A 13859-nucleotide genomic window follows, 5' to 3' on the forward strand; every position below is an offset into this window, starting at 1 on the left:
AGAATTCCTCATTCCTCCATTTTTCTGTAGTGATGTGTGTGCTATTGTTGTATTTACAGTTTTTGCATATACTTGGATACTCAACATATAACATTACTCTACTGTCATTATCATATTAATTCAAAACCATGAAAACACCAAGACAGTAGGAAAGGCCTTGTATTTGATAACTACAGCACCAATAAAACCCACGCTTAAATGTAATGAATGAATGTTGCTGTAATGTTGCTGCAAGGACAATATTAATAGCATCAGTGCCAAACCATTCAAACACACAGTACAATGTTTGCCATTGATCTGATAGCAGAAACCCACTACATAGGCTGAATGCAGCAAAGTGAGTGTGTGAAGTGATTGTGTGTTTCATTCCACAGTCCCAATGATCCTACTACCCTAACAGACCCTACCACCTTCCCTGGGAATACCATTACTAGGGGAGGAATGCACACTCATACTTACACATTGCACATTTGGAATAACACTACTTCTTAATTTTTCTCTTTTCTCTCTGTCAGGGAGGGTTGGTGCAAGCTCGGGGGTTGGGTTGGAGAAGTGTGGGCCTGTTATCATGGTGACAACCTCTACCCAGCATTCCAGTGGAGAATGGACCTTGTGTGTGTCTTCATTGCATGCCTGTGACTGTGTATGTGTTTGGTTCACTGGGTACCAGGAGACGCTGCATGAGTGTGTGCGTGAGTGAACTAAACAATGGCCCTGTTATAGGCTGGTTGGGCAGTGGGTGAACATAAGGCCGGGCTGAAACGTCCATGGAACGCACTACTGGAGGACTGGCATTATGGGCAGAATACAGTGAGCGGTCTGTGACAGAATGGGGAGAGACAGGGGAAGGGTGGTGGCATTCACCAGGACCTAAGAGCAGGGGGTGGAGGCTTAAGATAGGGGTAAGCGTGTATGACAGAAGTCTTTTTTGCATTGGACAGAGCAGTGTTTGTGTCATGTTTGGCTGAGGAATGCTACTGTCCTGGCTGACAAGGGGGACCCTTATGTCACTACTGGGTGTCTGGAAGCTGCGCACTAGTACGTCAAATGGCAATGCATGGCGATCACACCAAGTGTGATACTTGACCAGAACATCTCAGCAACCAGAGCAGCCATCCACCTCAGAAGTCCTGCATCAGCTCATCGACAGATCAAGTCACTGACTCGAATCTGGGATAATTTTTGCCTTTAGTGTGCTGTAGATTTGATTAAAGTCTGTATAGGAACCAAGGAGTTTGGTATTTGCTCGACAGCTGGGGAGCTCAAGACGAGGACAGTATGCGTGTTTGTGTGTGTCCCAGTTGGAGGATGAGGACCGTGCAGATGGGAAGAGGCAGCGTGGCGAGCTTGTTCAGCTGTGCAAGGGCTCGGAGGGTTAAATCCTGCCGAGGCTTTCTCACACACACACTGTGAATATGGGCTCAATCTCCACTGCGCACAACAAGGCTAAGACACCTGGGGCTAGCCCTGAGGCCAATGGGCTCTTGGTTCTCACAGTCAGAACCAAGGGTCTTAGACTCAGTCCCCATCAAGGTGCTCAGAGTGGCTGGCCACTCCATTGCTCCATCATTATCAACAACATCACCATCATCATCTCCATTCCTGTAATATGAGAATCCATGGAGGTATTTCTTTTTGTGCATGATGTAATTTTTTTTTTTTTGCAGCACTGTGGTGTTTCTTTATGCGATCATGATGACAAGGTTCTTTTTTCTCATAACATGATTTAATCTGACTAGAAAGTAGCAAATTTTAGTTTATTCGTTTTCAGGTAGTCTTTAGTGAATGCAGTTTTATTCAGGAGAATATATAACGAAAATGTATTTGTTACATTTTCCTTATTCATAGTTCATAGTTTTCCTCCTATATTTCTGAGCTTTAAATCTTTACTTTTCTCAGTGTATATTTTTGCAGTTTTTTACTTGTATGAAAGTGATCTTATGTCTTTATGTATTTTTTCACTTCTAGTCCAACTGCTGAAATCATCAGACCTTGGTCGCCATAGTCTGCTATATCTAAAGGAGATTGGACATGGCTGGTTTGGCAAGGTAAACAAGGATTTATTTTGCTCCTACAACATGCATGCAATCAGAAATTTGGGTCCACATTTTATATTCATTGTCAGTTGCTTTAACTTGTTCGGCCGCATCTGTCCTTTACTGTACTATTTTTAACATGCTTTCAACTTTTGTGGAATGCAAGGGTAATTCGATAAAAATACTGCTCTAGCGATGCTAAAGTGGTCTCAATGTTTTGTCCGTAGTTAATGGTTAAAATCACAGTAGATGTATGTGAATTTACTGACGGTCCAGTACATGTGGGTGGGGGGCATTGGGAGGTTGGTATGAATGGACAGGAACTAGACTTGACTGACTCATGTGTGAATTGTATATCTTTTGTAAGTTACATTCGAAAATTAAAAAAGGACCTTGATCAGAAAAAAAAAAAAAAAAAAACATAGTTAGAATTGATTCTTTACAATTTACTGTGTGGTATGTACTGTATTATTCCCTTGATTCACATGCATGATTCCCATTCTTGGATTACTCAGCTGAATGTTGGTGCTATATATTGTTAATTCCAGCCTCTTATTAGCTCCAAATTCTGACTTAGCTCTCTCTTACGTGTATGCTTCCAAGGTTCTGTTGGGCGAGGTCAATGTGGGTCTCAAGATCACCCAGGTGGTGGTTAAAGAACTGAAGGCCAGTGCCAGTGTCCAGGATCAGATGCAATTCCTGGAAGAGGCTCAGCCATACCGGTCAGTTCACTAAGAAATCACATAACACTTCTATTTAGTGTCTAAATGTCAGATTAAAATCCAATATGCGACTGATTTATCGGATTATTTATTGTTATTATTGCATGGACATGGTGCATTCTTATTAATTTAAATGGTATTTGCTTTGCCAGAACCCTCCAACACCCTGCCCTGCTGCAGTGCCTGTCACAGTGTTCAGAGGTCACGCCATATCTTCTGGTCATGGAATTTTGCCCTCTGGTGGGACACAGTACTATCATTTAATTTATTCGCCATCTCACATATAGTCCATAATTTTTTTTATTACTTGAATCAGTTGTTTCCAGTGCTCATTAATGGCCAGAGCAGCTTACATCTTCGTTTCCTTTCTCCCTGCAGGGTGATTTGAAGAGTTACCTGCGCAGTTGTCGAGTTGCTGATTCTGAGACACCTGACCCGCTGATCCTCCAAAGAATGGCATGCGACATTGCCTCAGGGCTTCTGCACCTCCACAAAAACAAATTCATACACAGGTACATTATGTCATTCCTGCTGTGTTTCCTTTCATCAATCTAAATGTCAATGCACTACAGGGAAGTACCAACCTGAATGGACTGTGTGCCTCCTGCTGGCCTCTCCCTGCAACAACATCCTGGTGCTGCATGAGTAGTTGTCACAAACTCCAGCATCAGTGATTTTGTTGCCGGGGGTGAGCCCCTCTTGCTCCCTCAGCCATGTGGTGGTGGTCAAAGCACCAATCAGTGACTGTCAATCTTACAGTGTTCCAAATATGGAGGAGGTGAGTTCCAGAGTGACTTACTTACACAGTCAGGCGAGAAGAAACTGTATCTGTTACCGTACATGTATACTTTAATTAAATCTGTGGGTCATGATTAAGTGATATAAAACAGAAAAGCAAACATTTAAATGCACTTGTAACTAAAAACGCCTTCTCAATATGTAATAAATAAATGTGTAGAAATGTTTGAAAGAGGGTTTCTTTGCCTCAACAGTGACCTGGCTTTGCGAAACTGCCTGCTAACATCAGAAATGTCAGTTAAGATTGGAGACTATGGCCTTTCTCACAGCAGATACAAGGTCAGTCTTTTAGTCTTTTCATGTGAATATGGCTGTTTTTAATCCTACTATACTCAGTTTATTTTGTAAAATCATGTAGGATGACTATTATGTAACACAAGACCAGATTTGGGTACCCCTGCGCTGGATTGCACCGGAGCTTATAGATGAGGTCCATGGAAACCTGCTGGTCGTTGACCATACCAAAAGCAGCAACATATGGTGAGATACTCCAAGCATGCTGGAAATGCTGTTGCAGATTTGTCAAGCTGCCTTATCAAATATGACAAAAAGTAAATTAAATAAAGGTTTATTCTTTATTTGTGTGTGAAGGATGTCTGATTGTATGTGACGATTTTAATGTGATTTGAGAACCTTTTGGCACAAATAATCATGGCACACGGAACATTGTAGTATGCCATGAATCACTTGTTTTAAGCTTTCTGGGACAGGATCCTTGAACTTAATGACATCTGGGCAGTTGTTCTGTAGATTTAATGAGCTGTCCAACAACCAGAGGCATGTGGACCCCATGCTGAGGTGTCCTTGAGCAAGACACACAAATGCATATTGTAACATGCCATGTTTCTTTGAGCAAGGCACACTTGTGTGGACGAATGGGTAAATGTGGCATTGTGAGCGTAAAGCACTTTTAGGTAGGACAGCGTTATATATATACAAACCATTTACCTTGTACCTTCTTTGACTGTTTCAGGTCATTGGGAGTAACCGTGTGGGAGTTGTTCGAGCTGGGAAACCAGCCATACAGGCACTACTCTGACAGACAGGTGTTGACATATGCTGTGAAGGAACAACAGCTTAAACTACCCAAACCCCAGCTCCAGTTTCCCTTGGCCGATCGCTGGTGAGATATGTATGCATGGCCATACAGTCAGAGAAACAAACTCAGAAAACAAGCCAGAAATATACTGATGGCTCGTAAGATATGATATTGACATCACTTGGCCTTCAAGTCACATTGAATAATGAATTAATAGAATATTTCTTTTTAATGTGCAGACAGGGATAATCAGATAATGCAGATAATCATGACTCCATATGCTTTATAATCCCCTTGGCATCAGCCAAAGTTACACATTGTCTCATTCATCTTCATGTGGGAGGCCAGTCAGATGTTATCATTTTTTTTTTAATTGTTTGCATTTAGCCTTTAACTTGCTTGCTATCAACGCTTCAGAAGCCACACAGATTCACAAATAGAAATGCCAGCATCTTCTAACTTTGTCAGCAACCACAAGGCATCTCCATCATATATTTCACACAATATTGGCTAGTGTCATAAATAAGTGTGTCATAAAATGGCAGCTTCTGCAGTTCTTTACTGTATATTACTTTGATGTTGGTGTAACTCCTTTTCTGACTTTTAAATACTTCTCTCTAATACTAATAATACTAATAATTATACAAATACTAATAGGTATTTCTCTGATTATTTATATAAAAAATAATTATTCAATGAAAAGTTTTGCTTTTTCTTTCCACTTCCTCCTTTTTTGTCCAGGTATGAGGTTATGCTGTTCTGCTGGCTGCAGCCAGAGTTGAGACCCACCAGTGAAGAAGTACACCTTTTGGTTACATACCTGTGTGCCAAATGCTCCAGTGAAGCTGAGGAAGACTTTGAGCAACGTTGGAATGCCTTAAGACCCAACTTGCTTGGGAGCACATCCCACACAGCAACATCCACAGCCCTAGTCTTGACTCCTACACCCACCTCAGTTGACATCCCCAGTGCAGAAAAAACTCAGGCAGTGGAGCTGGCCTCCTCTGCCTCTTCTTCATTCCCTCTACTGGAGCACTTTTCTGATAGCTTCCACTCTGAGACAGGAGACGACCTACTGACTGTCACAGAGACTAGCCACGGTCTCAACTTTGAGTACAAATGGGAGCAGGCCCGAGCTGAGCAGCCCTACTGCTCGTCCTCCACTAGTGGGCCATTAGGCCATGGGAACCCACACTATCAGGATATCTACTACTCGAGCAAAAGGCGCACATCAGGAGGTTGTAAGACTGACAACCTGACTTCAAGCATGTCCCCATCCTATTATGAATGCGAGCATCCCAGTGTGGTCCCAGTTTTGAGTGCCCATAGCCCCTCAGTCAACAGTGAGTACTACATTCGCATAGAGGAACCAGTTGAGTGTAACATTAACCTGGATGACAGCATTATGGACTACAGCCCAGGACTGGAAGCCAGCAACAGCAGATTGTCTTCTGAGAGTCGAACTGTTGCGTCCAAGGCACGACTTAGTGCTTACTGGTCAACTGCTGACAACACCAAATCCACTGCTTATGGCTCTGATTCAAGTCCTTCCGTCGAATTAACCATGGAGCCACTATCAAAGCATGTATCAAATACCAGCCCTCTAAATTTAGGTCACTCCCACAATGGCCTTTCATCTAATCCCATTGACTGTGAACAGTCAGAAGCATTCAGAATGTGTGGTGTACCCTGTGTATCTGAACTAGAAATGTCAACAGAGTCCCAGTCAAACCATGTCCACCCGGAGGGAGGGTTAGAAAGCCAACGCAGTTTGTTACATTCAGTCAGTAGCCCCAGCCTAGGTTTCTGCGATCCCTACCTTGAAGCGAACACAGGCCATTGTGCGACTAATGAGAGTTGTCATAATATGGTAGGTTCCCTTAGAAAAACACTACCAATTGTTAACCACATTTGCGTTGATGTAGGAACAGACAATGGTCTACTAATGGGTCACCGGAGAAGTGGAGAAATTGAGGATGAACTTTTTGAGGGAGAGGCCACTAACTGGATCTCAAACCATTCAGCAAACAACAACAGCCTGAGCTTTGACAGTAGGCAGACAGGCAGTGGAAATGACAGCTATCTGGCTCTTCAATATATTGCTCATTCAAATGCAATAGAGCCATGGTCTTTAACCAAAGACACTACCAGGACCTTCCATAGCTTCAAGTCTTTGGAAGGTGGAGGAGACTCTGGACGAGACTCGGGATGTAATGCTGCAAGCAAGCCCACATCATTAGGCTCATATATTCACTTATGCCACGAAGAAAGAGAAGAAGCTGCCACTCAAGAAGAAACGAACATAACTGCAGATAATACACAACATACTGATTGTCTCACCAACTCAACTATGAATACGAAGTATGTAAAAAATAAACCAAAAAATGAAATGCAAAAATTGCTTAATGGAGACAAATTGTATTCTGAGATGACACCTGAAGGAGGCTATTTAAAGTCCCCGTCCTTTTTAAAGGAGCCTCACAGTGGTCAAGCAGGAGCCTCGGCAGATAAACAGAGAAATAACCTCTGGGAGGGTGTTTCACCTGGAATTTCTGTTGGTCTGCGTGACAAGAGGCTAAACTACACAGGGATATCAGACAACAGTCAAACTTTAGATGGTGGAGTGGGGATTAGAGTCTCCAGAAATTGCCTGGTTGGACTTGGTGACTACAGTGAGGATGATGACGACGATGACATCACAGATATTACATCAGGGATCTTTGCTGACTGCAACCTTGACTATGCTGACGCAGAGGAGGAAGTCCTCAGTCCACTGAAGAATCCAGGAGGGACTCCTGACTCTGTAGACACCTTTAATCTGTTATCATCAATATCAAGCTCCTGTGACCAGGCCTTCAGTCCTGATTCTTTCAATACACCAATTCTGCCCAAGTCGCTGGACAGTGGCTATGACACAGAGAACAACGGCTCTCCAGAGTTTATCTTCAAAGAGCTTGGAGATCCTCTGGGTGGTGAGATGAGCCCCAGACTGTGTGGTGAAGCTGGACTTATTCTGCAGGTGGGTTTAGGCCAAGGGGTCTACACTTCCACAAACACCTCAGAGCTGCAGTTAAAGAGCCTGACTGATAAGAACCCATACAGGGACTCAGCCTATTTCTCTGACTATGATGCTGAAAATGAGATTAGTCCTCAAGAGGAAGGCGTAAAGTTCTTTGTAGGTCCAGGGGACTGTTACTTTCCTGCTGAAAATCTGAGCTCTGTAGGAGATGAGGATTCTGTTGGAAAGCAATTCACCAACAGGGAACTTTTATCAAATCAGAGACACATCAAACGTTGTGTTCTGGTGATATCAGAGCCTGACACAAGTTCACACGATTCTTTTCCCACCCCTGGGTTGTCCTTACTGTCACCATTTCCTCCACAGATGGGTGGTTGCCTGACCAAAGAGTCTGCTCCTGCAGATAATGACCTGGGGCTGGAGACAGAGCACTCAGGAGATGAACCTTCCTCAGAATTCTCCATCGGGTCAGAACCGTCTTCCACTGTCCATGAGGCTTCAGCAAACCACGAAGATGGGAGCAGGAGAGAAGAAGACTGCTCCTCTGTCCAGTCATTGCATTCAGACTCCACCTTAATGAACCACAAAGTTGAGCCCTGCAAAGAAAATGAAAATGGTGATGGATCCACAGAGGAGGAAGAGCTGCCTGAATTTACTGATGTCCAGGAGACAGAGGACAGAAGGGAGAGTGTGGGAATAAATGAAGAAGATTTTGAGGACATAGACGCAGAAGAATGTGACTCCCAGGACAGTTCATGTGAAGAGTCCAATGGCCCTCTTGAGCTGTCCACTTCTTCATCATTGTTAGAACTTTGTGGAGAAGATGTAAGAGCTCCGCTAGAGGAAGCAGAGGATGAAGATGACTCAGATGACAGTGAGTCTGATGAAGAGTTAAGAACCTACAACATCCAAGATGAAGACAGTGAGGAGAGTGAGGAGGATCTCACCACAGTACCAGTGGTGGTAAGTGACTGCAGTAGGGCCAGAAACCTCCGCAGCCTCCTGAAGATGCCCACCCTGCTTACTCAGTCATTCTGTGACGAGTTGGAGAGGAAGAAAAAAGCTGTGTCCTTCTTCGACAATGTTACAGTGTTTCTTTTTGACCAGGTATGGCATGTTACTAGGTCAAGTTACTTGACATGTTAGTAGGTAGTTCATTGTAGACTGTCACTAACAATTAAATTGTGGTTTATGACTTCCAGGAGAGCCCAACTGGGGAGCTGGCTGACTATGCCTTCTCCACAGGAATAGAGCCCAGTGAGCAGGATTCTTCAGAGGAACAGACCTTTGACCACCAGCCTGTACCTGACCCTAATCCCGAAGGTCAGTCTTGTGAAACACACAGCAACATTGAAGAAACAGACAGAAAAAACTCAAATGAGGGTGAGGACATAAAATACTTCCCAAAGAAGTCCAACTGATACAACTGATTTATCCTGGCTGAATCATCAGTTTTAACTATGTGTGTGCATGCAGGTGGGAGTTTTGAATGGAAAGATGACCCATCTTTTGAGCCCTGTCCATCCTCACCGGTCCCCAAACCAATGCCCGTGTCCTCTCCCACAACTATATCCAACAGTCCTGAGGTTCCTAAACCGGCCGCTGTAGCACTTAACCGTTTTATGGTCTCAAGATTCTCCATCACACATGTTTCCGACTCCACCATAGGCTCACCAACAGGTCTGTATAAACTGTTTGGCACAGACATTTGATTGTCAGTTATTTCAAATTCATCTGTGGATTCTACTGTATATAAAGAATGTGATTGGTTAGCACTGATACCTGACAGCAAGAAGGCTCAGGATTCAAATCCATTGGCCGACTGGGGCCTTTGTGTATGAAGTCTTGCTGTGTCTTCATGGGTTCTCTCCGGCTACTCCGGCTTCCTCCCACCATCCAAAGACATGCTGATTAGATTCATTGGTGATTCTAAATTGGCCGTAGCTGTGAGTGTGAATTATTATCTGTCTCTCTGTGCTAGCACTCTGATGGACTGGCAACATACCTTGCCCCTCCCTTAATGGCAGCTGGGACAGGCTACAGAAAGTGAATGAACTAAATTGTTTTCATAGTTGTCCATGGAAGATGGTTGAGGTCATTGTGAAACTTTATAGTATAGTAAGTTATAGTATTTTCAAGCATGCAGCCAAGTAACTAATTGGGACTAAAAACAGATCTTGGTATCAATTGAATTAATTTGTACATTTTTAATTGTATTCCATATTTGCTTAAACACATTTACTTTCACTTGTGTTCAACAGGGAACAGTGGAGATAGTTCAAAAGATTGAGCGCTCTGCCACTGGGACCAGACGAGGTTCTTCTCAACACAGAAAAGCATTATATACATTATGTAAGGATGATATGTTTTACAGAGTTTTTATTTTTATCAGCATTTGGGGCATCTGACCCTGGTGACCCTTTATGAGACAGTGCCTCATATTGTAGTGAAATACCCTGAATTATTTGCACATTGTTCTTTTATCTCACAAAGCAAGAGCAATATCTGCTGGACTGGCAACCTGATTGTGATACCTAGAAAGTGGATACAAAAGCAAATGTATATTGATAGCTGACTATGTTTGTCCATCTGCTTACCATTGACTTAGTATTTTCCACCAACCTTAGACTGTTAAATTTGTTATTGTTGGAGTATGATAACAGTGTTCTATGATTCAACGATCACTATGTAAGAAGCTGTTAACTAAAAATTTTAACGGTCATGGCTGGTGGATGGTGTGAACTGAAGACGGGGGAAAAAAAAGGATGCTGCCATTGACCTATCACCACATTTCACTGCGCTCAATGAAAACATACACTATATATCTGCTCTTAGCATATCTAGCTGAAGCACTTTGTAAAGTTCCTTTGCTCTTCATTACAGTGGAAGGAATGGCTGAACAGTGAACACGTGACATTACCAATTTATGTCCACGGTGCCATGTATAGGTTTGCTTTATTTTGTGGCATATTTCCACTTCGTCAGTAATAGGATGACAAAGGGATGGAGAGGTATTACAACACAATTCAGTGGAGTCGGTGTCACCATGGCAATCCTAAATGTCGAATGTCACTTCTCGTCTTCATGTATAGTTTATATGTATTGCCAAATGTCTCATACATTATGCATCTTTTACATTTGTGCTGGATGTCCAGGTTGGAGATGTACAAAAAAAGACATTGAAAATAAGACAAAATTGTACAAATCTTATATCAACACGTAGCAGGTAGCTTGACTTGAAATTACTACTAATGTATTGACGATTCCCTTGCCCTCTCCATCCTTCTGTAGCCCCGAGTGCCAATTCTTTATGCTGTCACCATGCCTTTTAAGTTCTTGTAAGTTTAAGACAATGAAACATTGCTAGTATTTTTGTACAAGCATTCAAAAAGATGATTTGCCAAAGAGATATTACAAAGCCCATTGGCTTAAGCGGCTGACGCCTTTGGAGAAGGTGAGGCAGGTTGTTCTATGCACTAGTAGTAACACCATTGCTGAATCTTATTTGTCTCTCACTCATGGCTGTTGTACTATCCCAAACAAATAAATCCAAATACTTTTTGCCGTTCTTGAGTCTGTGATATATTTCTGCCGCAGTGTCAAGAGATACTCAGACTTGTGCAACAAACATGAAAACATACGACAACGTTACACATAAAAAAAAACAAACAAAAACAATGTCTGTGCCAATTTGGTTTTATTTTGGACAAGATGATTAATATGTATTTTCTGTACAGTACAGATATAATACAAACAGTGATAAAGGTGAGAAATGGAGAAAATTATAGCTATATAAAAGTAAAAAATATATCTGAAACTTGATGCCCAAATGAGCTGTGTAACATAAGTGTGATTATCACTCAGCAGGAAGAACTCATCCATTAAAAAAGGATTGCTTTTTTATGGTGTAACTGTTGATTCAATGCAGTCAAAGAGGCATTTTAGCTCATTCGCACAACCACACACATTTTTGCTTTTCAATTGCGTAGGTTCACCCATCAGCCCTATACATAAGACTGTAAATAAATGCCTCTGCTCTAAGCCCGTGTCTCAGATGAGTATACTTTATAATACTGAGGATGAATGATCAAAAGCCATGATAATACTGTACCTTATATGATAAACTAGCACTCCCTCAAAGCTAACTATTAAAAATAATGAGACCTTTGCGTATGCATTTTGTGTTATCTCCTGGCTATCCGGCAGCTTCGATATTACTGAAATCCAAATATAAGGAAAGACTACCAATTCAAGATATTCTTATATTATATCAGTGGAGTAGCTCAAGCTCACTGAAGCGAGAAAAAAAGTCAAAGCAATAAAAACAAAAGGTGAAGTAATCCCAGTGATGTTTTCAAGGAATAAAAAAATACAATTAAAACTGTGATATATATTCCCTCAAACCAGTTTTTTTTTTTTTTTTTTTTACAGAATGACAAGGACAATGTCATGAGCATATGCTTAAATAAAAAAAAAAAGAAAAAGTAGAAGGCACAGTTCCCACATTGAAAATTATAATATATCACAACTAGTAAATATATAGTTCTATCAATTAAACAGAAACAGAATTATAGTTTACTCACCAGCTGTCCAGTTCTACCTAGAGTACCTGTGGCAGTATTCAATCTACAAGTCTGTCCTCATTTCACATTACAGTTACGCAGGGGAAAACTGTTACGCACCATCTTATGTTTGCCCTCAAGTCTAACTTAAACAACTAATGCAGTGTGCACCTTCACTGCTCATTAATGTAAATAATCTTCCAATGAAATTTACAGTGTATAGAGCTGAACATAGTGTTGAAGAAAAAAGTAATTCCATCAGAGAAGTGCAGATAAATAATAATATGATGCCATCACTAAACATCTTAGCCATATCTTATCCAAAACAGGTGTGATATAAGTAACTTATAAAATCTATTGTGCTTGAAAATTCAGGCTGACAAATTAAATGGTGACGAAAGCCTTTGCAAATGATTACATGGGAAACATTTTGGGGCCTCCCACGGTAACATAATACAATTGAAATATTACAATGATGGCCATTTTTTCTCTCCCCCCCATGACTGGAAAAAGGGGACAGCAGGCCATTAGTAGAAGATGGGTGCAGATCGGTCATCAGAGAAGGTAGGCCGGAGGTAGACCTCCAGGGAACGGTCACTGTGGGGAGAGGAGGGGCAAGACAAGAGACACATATAGTTAGCTTAAGCATAGCAGGAGATTCTGAGAGACACACGGTCAGTTACGTAACCACACCCAAAGAAATCAGCTTTCCTAAAGTTTCTCACAGTAAGTTGAGGTATTGTAAGTTTTAGCAAGCATGTGGTGATAAAACCCATGTAAAATAAGTGAAACAAATGCTTATTTCAGACATGCATGCAAGGTTAGTGTCTTCTCTGTATGATATTTTACAGAAAAAAATGGAAAGTACAACCCAAGGACTGTTGGATTGACAGAACTAAGTGCTGCCACATCCAAAGAGGCCAAAGGATAGAAAAGACCAGTGATTTCCCATCATCCTACTGCAGCCAGACAGCCAATGACAACAACAGAGAGAACAGAGGCAGTAATAGGGAGAAAAAAAAAAGTGGTTGGTCGGCTGAAAGGCAATGGAGACTGGTGACTTACGGAGGTCCTCTTCCCTCAGAACCGGGACAATTCTGGACCCAAACTGGAAGGTAAAGAGAACCTTTGGGTTTGAATGGCTCATCTCTCAGTTCATGCATGGGTCACATTTTGTAAGGACAGTGGTTAGTCTGATGCAAGACGAACATACGGTAGGTTGATAATAATAATAATAAGTACTGAAATGAGGGATGCAAAACAGAAGTACACATTTCATGCTTAACATGCCACACCGTATACACTACTGTATGTTCACTTATAAATCATAAGATTGCCTTAGGAAAAACTAATTTCAAGGTTTGTCTGCAAAATGTGTGCATTACGGTTTCTTTAACCGAAACAGCTCAGAGACAAGCGAAAAGCATACGTAAGTTACAATCAAAACAGGTAGGCAGGCCAGTGAAGTTCAGATACTCACAATAGGCATACTGTGCACAACACCACCTCACACACCGAAACTTTTCACAATGACAGAGCAGCACAGATGCTATGTGTGCTGGGGGAGTTGTAAGGATGAAACTACGTTATTGGACACAGCTGGGGCTTGAAATGATTCACACAAGGGTGGCTGAACAAAAATTAATTATTTAATTTTTGCTCAAATATTTAAATATTGAATTT

General features: G+C 41.7%; 2 protein-coding genes across 8 annotated transcripts in view; one reads left to right on the forward strand and one right to left on the reverse strand.

The window, feature by feature from the left end:
- Window positions 1-11187, forward strand: part of aatka (apoptosis-associated tyrosine kinase a) — a 31178-nt gene extending 19991 nt beyond the window's left edge. For 2 of the 6 annotated variants that reach the window (XM_047570917.1, XM_047570919.1), the window contains exons 5-15: window positions 1969-2048; window positions 2640-2758; window positions 2911-2998; window positions 3137-3270; window positions 3751-3835; window positions 3915-4036; window positions 4530-4679; window positions 5337-8721; window positions 8817-8997; window positions 9091-9294; window positions 9876-11187. In XM_047570917.1, the coding sequence (XP_047426873.1) occupies window positions 1969-2048; window positions 2640-2758; window positions 2911-2998; window positions 3137-3270; window positions 3751-3835; window positions 3915-4036; window positions 4530-4679; window positions 5337-8721; window positions 8817-8997; window positions 9091-9294; window positions 9876-9904 (4577 nt within the window). In that variant the 3' untranslated portion in view covers window positions 9905-11187. Of the gene's footprint in view, window positions 1-654; window positions 1626-1968; window positions 2049-2639; window positions 2759-2910; window positions 2999-3136; window positions 3271-3442; window positions 3537-3750; window positions 3836-3914; window positions 4037-4529; window positions 4680-5336; window positions 8722-8816; window positions 8998-9090; window positions 9295-9875 lie in introns of those variants that run through there. The other 4 variants (XM_047570921.1, XM_047570922.1, XM_047570918.1 and 1 more) reach the window with 4 other exon arrangements.
- A 107-nt stretch (window positions 11188-11294) lies between these two features.
- baiap2a (BAR/IMD domain containing adaptor protein 2a) overlaps window positions 11295-13859 on the reverse strand; it is a 51363-nt gene continuing 48798 nt past the window's right edge. Inside the window, exons 14-15 of one of the 2 annotated variants that reach the window (XM_047570929.1) lie at window positions 13242-13284; window positions 11295-12773 (exon numbers count right to left, since the gene is read on the reverse strand). In XM_047570929.1, coding sequence (XP_047426885.1) covers window positions 13257-13284 — 28 coding nt within the window. In that variant the 3' untranslated portion in view covers window positions 11295-12773; window positions 13242-13256. The remainder of the gene's footprint in view (window positions 12774-13241; window positions 13285-13859) is intronic. The other variant, XM_047570927.1, reaches the window with a different exon arrangement.

This window comes from Mugil cephalus, chromosome 20 (genome assembly GCF_022458985.1).
Source record: "Mugil cephalus isolate CIBA_MC_2020 chromosome 20, CIBA_Mcephalus_1.1, whole genome shotgun sequence".
Classification (NCBI taxonomy): Eukaryota; Metazoa; Chordata; class Actinopteri; order Mugiliformes; family Mugilidae; genus Mugil; species Mugil cephalus.